Source organism: Blennius ocellaris, assembly GCF_963422515.1.
Source record: "Blennius ocellaris genome assembly, chromosome: 12".
Classification (NCBI taxonomy): domain Eukaryota; kingdom Metazoa; phylum Chordata; class Actinopteri; order Blenniiformes; family Blenniidae; genus Blennius; species Blennius ocellaris.
The window spans coordinates 19,892,448-19,902,006 of NC_137661.1; the positions used below are offsets into that span (position 1 = coordinate 19,892,448).

Sequence of the window (9,559 nt, forward strand, 5' to 3'; positions counted from 1 at the left end):
TAAGTTTACTGCACTCAGCCTAAAGCCAAACTTTTATTTTTAGCATTTAGCCCTGTATTTCTGATATTTGTCATTATTGTCCTTCATAAGTTTCACAATGAGTTGGATCGGCCATTAATAGTGGCTGAGAGTAATAAAACATTCTTTGAACTCAATGACATTTTACTGAGTAACTAGTGTTGTTTAACTTTAATGACCTTGTTGATCCAGTGAGGTCGAACAGACTATTAATCATATTTGATATGGGACATTATGAGGCTGAAACTTGTGCAAGTGGCCCTTTATCCTGGGTGAAAGAAAGAAAGAAAGAAAGAAAGAAAGACTTTACAGTCTTTTACACTGAAGAGCCTATGAATTTGTTTACTTATGATGAGCATAGCAAAAGAGAAACATGCCGAATGTCACATATACATTTTATTAGATCGAGGACAGAGAAAGATGAAAACAATCTGCGCTTCTTGTATATGCAGGTGCACGTTAAGCTGTGAAAACTGAAGAGGATTTTTGAGACATATAGATTATGAAACTACATCTGAGTAGAAATTAGATTGTAGTAGAAACACACTCGGGTTATGTAAAAAAAGGCCAAATTAACAAAGTCACAAGTGTTGGTATCAATAAGAATGAAAATATAATAGCAAAATTGTATTGTTTAAAATTCAAGTTTTTAGGGTGTGCTGACATACTGTATTATTCCGTATGAGTCTCCCGGTTAAGAAACCGGGTGAGTCCATGAACTTCTTCTATTATGTGCAAGAGCTCACTGAAGTATGCCTACTTCCTTCTTTGAGGTGAAATCTCTCCTGCAGAATGTAAGAAAAAGACATATTGTTTACCTTTAAAGTTGAGTTTAATATTTAAAATGAAAAATGTTAAATAAAAACAGCTCAAACTCTTGAATTACTCTCATGGCAGATATACTACTTGGATAACTATTCATCTTGAGGCAGTGAGTTTCGAAAAGTAAGTCCCTCCTCCTTCCACAGGAAGAGGAGCTGCTCTGGTTCTCTTAAACTTGTAGGAGAGGAGGGCCTTCCTGGCGTCTGGAAACGACAACAACAGTGGACACGATGACGGGTTTCCTCTGCAGGCTGGCGGCCCGGAGCGGCTCCCTGCGGCGCTGCGGAGCGGTGGTCCTGTGGGATCAAGCGCACAGACCACCGTCCCGTCTGACCCCCCGGGGCGGAGCGCCACTGCTGTCCGGCGGAGGCGCCCCTCTCCCGGGGCGCAGCGGCGCTCACAGCCGCACGCAGCACTCTGAGGCGGCGGGTCCCATCGAGGTGGATCTGAAGCGGTTACAAGGAGCTGATGATGGTAGGGACACACTTTAGGGGATATTTATAGTGTTTACACTGTTGACAAACATGGATACAAACTACACTGGACAAGTGGTGGCCCCATTGTACCCTGTTGTTATTTTATTTACTAGAAAAGCACATATTCATCAAGTTTTCTTTTTGTGGATTCCAGTAGTCCTCAACAGGAAAGTCTTATTATATATGTAGGGATTAATGTATCCAACCTAAAATTACTACTTGTCATGAGACAAAGCCATTGGAGAGTTTACTTCAGTCCTGCTCAAGCTATATGTGAGGCCATTCATGAATTTACATTCTAGTTTCCTCTTTTAGTGTATAAACTCTGTAGTTGCTGACGAGGAACACACGCGACGTCCGACATACTGTGCGAATGTGACCTGAAAAAAAAAGACATATTGTTGCACAACATTACTAGATTTTGGTGTTTCAAACGTTCTCGCTGTTTCTTTTTCTTCTCAGGGATCGTGGAGGTGTTGATGTGCCGGCACAAAGCAAGAAATGCTCTTGGGCACCTGTTTGTGTCACAGGTGAGCAGTCCTTAACATCACACACACACACACTCACACACACACAGTCCAAACTAAAACATTTTGTGTGTGTGTGTGCAGATGAGGGAGCTGGTGTCCTCCCTGTCTGATGACTCATCGGTGCGTGTGGTTATTTTCAGGAGTTTAGTACCAAGTGTTTTCTGTGCAGGTGAGTGTTTTCTGTTCCATCTACAACCTGCTGAGAATGTAAATGACTGATTTTCACATTATAAAATATAAGAGTTACCCATTTCAGGTCCATAGGCAAAACCGAATAGCTCAGCTCACAAAATGAGTTGTAGCTTTAACCTTAATGTATTTCTTTTTCTCACAATTTCTTCTCAAAAATAGAAAAAAAAGGAGAAAAACACACTAGAAGGCCTCCTCCTGACCCCGGGATTTTTCCTGTTGCAACACTCTCAATAAAGCTCTTATTGGAAGTCCATCAAACACATTGAGAAGCACAGATACACATTTAGAAGAACTGAAAGCTGAAACACTGAGGCTACTTTTTCTCAGAATAAAAAAAAAAAAAGTCTTTGTATAAAAGAAAAGCTGGTCTTTAAGGAGGTGCATACCAACTGTCTCTGCTCTGGGAGCCAACAACATCAAACGTTTCTCTTAAACGAGAGGACGTCCGCAGTGTGTCTCGCAGTGATGAATCTGCTGTGTCATCAGTTTTTATCTCATTCACTTTAGTTCACATGGTGCCTGTTCTTTCTGTGACAGGCATCGCATTCATTAGGTGTTTTTTTTTTTCCCCTCTGCGAGCAGCCTCACATCTGCTCTGTTCATTCATTTCTTTTTTATGTGGTCTTGTCTCATATATTTAGGTTTGAGTCTCATTCTTCAAGTAATTCCTCTCAAATGCAAATGAAAAGCTAAAATATTAACAAGCCTGGTTTTAAGATTTGAGGCAGGGGTGTGAAACTTATTTTATTGCATTTGCTACAAACTGACCCCACTAACCAGCGAAATAATAGTGTAATAATAACTTAGGAAAAACAATAACTAAACAGTTCTTTTTTTTTTGGTTTGATTGTAAATAACTGAGTACATTGTGAAAATGCCTGTTTACTTAAATGTTGTTTTTGTAATTATTTGTTCACATCCAATAATACAGTTAATGGCGAAAGCTTGGGCTTTATATGACAAATCTGCAGAAAGAGCCACAATGTTGACCGCGGTTCACCGTCACTGTTGTACTTCATCTTTCCCTGGTGGTGGAAACAGTGCAAAACCCCAGTGAACAAATCAGGAACAGTAGTTTCTTTTATTTGAAAAGAATGAAAGCAGATGTCTGCTCAGTCATTTTGTATCCCAAGTGATGATCATTTTAAATAAATATTAGTTTAATCTTTCTTTTTAAAATGGAATTACAGACTTAACTCTCAAGAATTACATGTGAGAAGACATGCTAGGAACTACTACTCTTATTATATCATCAGTTTCTTCTTTCTGTTTACATCCAATCATCGCTCGTCCTCAGAAACATATCAAACTAATGTTTTTGAGAAAATGAAAAGTAAAAAAAAAATCTCCTATTATTCAACTTTTCAACACTTCCACACGGGTCTCGTTGGCCCCAAAACATTATATTCAAAGTTTATTTCTCCAATACAGTTGTTGTGACTCGCTTTTTAAAACCTGAAACAAGCCAGGGAGAGATGACGGACTTTCTTAACTTCTGGGGTGTATTTCCAGGTATTAAGACACATATTAGTGTCGGACCATATTAGAAAGTACATTTTACATAATATTACCGTAAAAAAAAAAAAAAAAGTAAACATTAAATATTTGTACCTAATCCTTTTGATTTGTGTATTTTATTACAAAGGTGCCGATCTGAAAGAGAGAGCGCTCATGGACAACAGTGAGTCTGATCTGTTTGTTCACAGCCTGCGATCGCTCATGACTCAAATAGGTAGGAAACCCCGATGGACGATAAAAGGATTTGACACATTTGTCCCACGTTGAGTTTGCTCGCGCTGCGGTGGGGTGAGCTTTCCTCTCCTCGTGTGATTTGCCTCGTCAGCGATGTTGCCGATGCCGACCGTGGCGGCGATGGACGGAGTCGCCCTGGGAGGCGGGCTGGAGCTCGCCTTGGCTTGTGACCTTCGCACTGCCGGTGAGCCACTTCTGAAACCGTCACCCACCAACCCCCGAACTCTCCACACTTGGAGTAACGTCTCCCCCCCCCTCCTTCAGGTGATGTTAATGAGGTTGGAAAAGAGATGCCATGTTCTCTTCGCAGCTGTCACCAATCCAGTCATATCAGATCAGCTGTTGAGTCCAAGCGGGGGTCGGTGGTGGCGAACAGTCGCTTCCACTTAGGGCCATTTCAGCTCTCTCACTGCGTCAGTGCGGATTAGACTTGTGGTTCTCAACCTGCGTCTCGGGACTCCTGGGGGGCATGGCGATAAATGATTGAGAAGTCGAGCAGGAAAAGGACACATTTCAGCTCATTGACAAACATGGGGCTCATATTTGTGCGTTGATATACTAAGTTATTTTTGGGGGCGACCCTATTGAGGTTAAGGACTTCTCAGTAATACACTAAACACATTACGCAGGTACAAATCCAGTTTAAACCATGACTGTGAAAATGTTTGTATTTCTTTTAATTTTTAGCCGCCGGTTGTGCTTGTAACAGGAGTAAATCATTTCAGAGGTGGACGATTTCTGCTGAATCAGTTCTGGTTAGAGGATAGTAAGATAGGCCAGAGGAAGAGGTCAAGCTGTCAAACGGCAAGCTAATCCTGCACACTTTATTTTTTTTAATACTTTATTTTCATTTTCCATTTATACTGGAAATGGAACACGAACAACATAGTCACAATGTGGTACAATACAATATTTCTTTGGCTGCCAGTTTACAATTCAACTCAACATTGGTCTTCGGATCTCTCGTGACAATATGACGTTCCACGAACAGAACGAAGCTGAATGAGTAAATGTCCAGGTCACATGTTCACACCCAGATATGACTACTGTCAATGGGATTGGAGTAATATTACATTGAGCCAGAAAAGGGCCCCGAATACCCCAAAAAAGTTGTTATTAATTCTAGCTTTATGCAAGCGCAGTCTTTCCATCTGTATAACAGACAGCATCTCCTTGAGGCATTGTTTAGAACAGGGTGGGTGGGTAGAAGCCGTCCAAGCCAGAAGAATGAGTTTCTTAGCAACTGGCATCGCCAGATGCAGAGCAGAACGTAAGTCCTGTGACATGTCCAAAGTTCCTGTTGAGCAACCGAAGATCGCAAGCAGGTGGTTGGATAAAATGTGCCTGGTGTAAGCTTGAAGATCTCAGTCCAAAAATGTTGTAGTGTAGGACAGAACAGAAAAAACAAGATTTGCCAGTGATCCTTCAGCTAGAGAGCATTTGTCACTTGTAGAAGGCACCGATGGACTGCATTACTTTTTGAGTAATGCAGTCTATGGATTAGTTTGCACTGGATTAACTTGTACCGTGAATTAATTGGACAGTAATGTATCTGGGAAAAGGGGGAAAAGGAGGCGCAGATTGCAAACTTTCAATTCCAATGTCAGAGATCCTGCAGGAAGGTACATAGAGGCGAGAGCGCACAGTCTACTGGAGAGATACATAGGTTAGTCACATGCAATGAAATATCAATGTATGCAGAGTGAGGAAAAAAAGAGAAATTGAGTGGATTTGAGAAACTCTCATTACAGCCTTAACCTATAGCATCTTAACTAGAAAATGATCCCGGAAGGCTCTGAGCCGGCCTTAACGCCCTTAACACTAAGCTTTACTAAATAGGAAAGTTTTAAGCCTAATCCTAAATGTGAGACTCTCTTCCCACTTACCTCTCCACTTTAAGCCAGCACTTTGAGAACTGAGCAGTCTGGTGGGATGACATGAGACGAACACCTCTCGACACCAACCCTGGTTGTTAAGACTGCTTTATATGTTAGAAGACGAATGTGATCTGATATCAAAATTATATTCTTGATTTTTCAGGAAGTAAATAAAGCGAAACCAGTACGGGGAAGAAAAAAATATTGGAATTTGAATGTTATTGAGTTTTAAACTATTCCGAATCAAAGCATTTTAAAACACTTCCCCTGGTCTGCCTGCAAAGTCGGTGTTTAAAATGTTCGTCACCCGTCGTGCTAATGATCTATTGACGTGCTCTGGGGACTAATGGTATCTTCTGCAGCCAGACACGTCTGGCCGGCTGTTCATGTAGCCTAATCTAAACATGAGCTTTTTCATTCAGAGGGGAAACTCTGTGATTGGCCGAGCGCTGGCGAGCAAGGTGAGCAGGTGTTTGCATCTAATACTCTTGACAGAAACATCAGTCAGACTTTACGCCCGGCCCGGTTTCATGGCAGCCAAGACCTTCGACTGTCCTCTGTGTGCGTGCATGTGCGTACGTGCATGTGTGTGTGAGTGCGTGTGTGCGTCCTTGTTCTCTCTATACCAGTGGGGACCGAACTAAACCTCATTGCACGCTATAAACCAAGGAGGATCATGCCACCCTGGAAACAAAAGAGGAGGTCCTGCAGACATGCACCACTGTCATGCTGTGGTTTGGGTTAAGTTGGTTAAGCTTGAATTGAGAGTTATAGTTTGGAAAGTGGTGGTAAGTTAGAGTTGAGTTTGGAGTACGTCTGCAGGAAAACAATGCAAGTCAATATGTTGTTCCCATAAGGTATAGACAACTGACCCGTGTGTCCCTCCGTCTGTCCGTGCGTGTGCTCCATGATCCTGTTTTATCTATCGGACTCTTGTCACGATGGAGTCGTTTGGGTCTTCACAGGATAAATAACATTTTTACATGAAGACGTGTCTTTGTGTGTTTCTGTGTGTGTGTGTTTCAGCACATTCGGCACAGATGGGTCTGATTGAGACGACGCGAGGACTGCTCCCAGGGGCAGGTGAGATGGACAAAGGTCACAGCAGACCGTCAAAGCCGCTGCGGAGAGTTGACCTTGAATGCTTTGTCCTGCAGGGGGCAGTCAGCGGCTGCCGCGGACGGTGGGCATCACTTTGGCCAAAGAGCTTATCTTCACAGGTGGTACTCCAGAGACATGTTATTATCGGAGCAGAATGGCGTTTGTCAAGCGAAGAGATGTTTTTTGTTGTTGTTTTTTTTAACTCGACTCTCTTGATTGTTCCCAGGTAGACAAGTGAGAGGCCAGACGGCTCTGGAGATGGGGCTCGTGAACAGATCTGTAGAACAGAACCAGACAGGAGACGCTGCCTACAGAGAGGCACTCTGCCTGGCCAGAGAGATACTGCCCCAGGTCAGAACACAAATAAACTTTTTTTTTTTTTTTTTTTCTTTTTTTCATTCTGCTACAGCTCAGATAGTGATGCATCTCTCCTCCTCTTCCTCCAGGCAGGGAGCTGCTCTGTTAACCCTTTCCCCTGCTTTCCTCCCGCCCATCTGTGCTGCAGCCCGTCTCTTCTGCTTCTTGTCTGCCTCTTTTATTCCCGCCTTCCTAACCCATACCCGGTGTTTTCTTCCCACCTTTCGCTCGCTTTCCCCCTCTCCCTCCTCTCTTCTCTCTCTCTCCAGGCCTCTGTCGTTCCACATTTTTTTCACTCCAGCTCAGATGCCCGCAGTCAGCAGGGCCAGAGTGGCAGTCGAGTGGAGAAATGGACCACAAATAGGACACACACACACACACACACACACACACACACACACACACACACACACACACACACACACACACACGCTTGGACTGAGTGATTGACTGGAATTTCAACTAACCTCAAAGCAAAGCAGGGTGAAGGGAGTAATTGGCTTATTTAAATCTTTTTCTGATTGTTATCGTGGCTTGTAGGAAGACAGAGGACATATCCTTTGTGATTGACTGACATACTGTATACATCATCACACTTCTGCCTTACCTCATCGGTTCTCGAGCAGGTTCTTATCAAACTTTCTAAAGCTTAAGGATTTACAAGAAGTCCGTCTTCCCTCTCCGTCTTCCCACACTGGTCGTGTCCAGCAGCCTTGCAGGTTGTCAATAAAGGCAGCAACCGGAGATGAATCTCAATCTCTTCCTGTTGCTGGAACAAAACTTGTTCTGACGCTAAAATGCTCTCAATCATATATTTTACGCCTTTGCTGCCGAACAGGACGAGGGAAATGAGTTGGGGTTTTTTTCACTAAAAAGAAGAAAAGTAGAGTTGTGTTATAGTCAGAAGATGAAAACGTAAATGATAACTACAATGATTGACCTTGATATTGAGGGAAAAGACCGAATCGGAGGCGGCGGCGGTCTGTGAGGCCGTTAATCTCCTTGAGGTGTCACACAGTCCTTCTTTGAACAATTCTGCCATTTGTTATCCACTCATCACTGCCCCCAATGCTATCAGTGTTACCGCTCCAGTGGTCCGTATCCCGGGAGATTCATGGGAGCGTCAGAAGGACGGACGATGTGAACGCAATGACAATGAAGGCTCCTCGCTTATCTTTATGTGTTTTTAATATCAAGCATTCACGGTATTAGAACAAAGTCATTTTCATTAACATCGAAACCAAATGAAATCATTGATGTTGTCAGTATTTACGGGTTTTTAATCTTTCGTTTTGCTGAGATCAAGCTGGGTGTGTGTGTGGTCTTGTAAAATGAGCGCCACTCTTTGATCTGGAAGCTTCTATCGTCCCTCTGCTGGCAGAAAAACACTCTGAACTATGATAAACCCACTATCATGTTCATAGGATTCATTTTGGTGGCATCTGTGACACTTTGCTGTTGGCCTTTCCCCAAGAAGTACTTATAGGATTAGTGTATGGTACAAGATGAAAGCAGCTCTTCACATTGTGCCGTTTCTAACCTTCACACACTTCTCCGACTGGGTTTCCTCTTTAGCGCCGCATTTCTGTTGAAACTGAATCCAATGTGAAACTTTTTCATAGCATTTTAGTAACTGGCATTTCAACGCATTTGTGATAACTTTGTTGTTGTTCAGACAGCCAGGTGTCACTGTTTGTTCATTAGAGTTCTTAAAGTTGGACCTTTTCTTTTTAGAAAACATCAATCGTTTGATTCCATGTGCTTATTTATGAACATGTTTTTCACATTTTCATAATTAGGTTGCCAGTAGTTCTAACTCTCATGACCAGTAATCTCTGGGGTTGTATACTAACAGCCCTTGCTGTTTCCCAGGCGCCGATTGCTGTGCGATTGGCAAAAGAAGCAATGAACAGAGGCATCCAGGTACAATATCATCCACATTTTTCAGGACATTTTAAAGTCGTTGACTGCAACAGTACTGATGCTTGTTCCTCCAGGTTGACATCAGTTCAGCAATGGCAATAGAGAGGATGTGTTACGCTCGGGTAGGCAAATACTTCCTATTTGTTTACTGTATATCTGAAGGTGTTTTTTTTTTTTTTTTCCCCTTTAACCTCATTTGGGATTCAACTGGACGGATGTTCGTTGGTGCTTTGTTGACCATAAAAATAAAGATTTCGAACAAACCATGTGTTGCTTTCACATCAGATGATCCTGTGCTCTTTACTGGCCCTCTCTCTTTCCAGGTCATTCCCACCCGGGACCGACAGGAGGGTATGGCAGCCTTCATCGAGAAGAGACCTCCGCAGTACACTGGAGAATAAACATCCTCCGCCATACAGACATGGTCTCGCAGAAGCGCACTGCTCTGCATTGCATCACGTCAAATGAAACATTAACATCCACTGGTTGTCTTTGCACATCCCAGCCAATG

At 42.8% G+C, this 9,559-nt stretch overlaps 1 protein-coding gene across 1 annotated transcript; it reads left to right on the plus strand.

Annotated features, from left to right (window-relative positions):
- Nucleotides 1–1,028: 1,028 nt before the first annotated feature.
- On the plus strand, nt 1,029–9,545 carry echdc2 (enoyl CoA hydratase domain containing 2). Its single transcript, XM_080505755.1, has 11 exons — nt 1,029–1,314; nt 1,779–1,846; nt 1,928–2,015; nt 3,684–3,770; nt 3,882–3,974; nt 6,694–6,750; nt 6,825–6,887; nt 6,995–7,119; nt 8,998–9,048; nt 9,123–9,170; nt 9,372–9,545. Exons 1-11 carry the CDS (start codon nt 1,071–1,073, stop codon nt 9,447–9,449), a joined length of 1,002 nt encoding a protein of 333 aa, XP_080361881.1. The 5' UTR covers nt 1,029–1,070; the 3' UTR covers nt 9,450–9,545.
- The last annotated feature ends 14 nt before the right edge of the window (nt 9,546–9,559 follow it).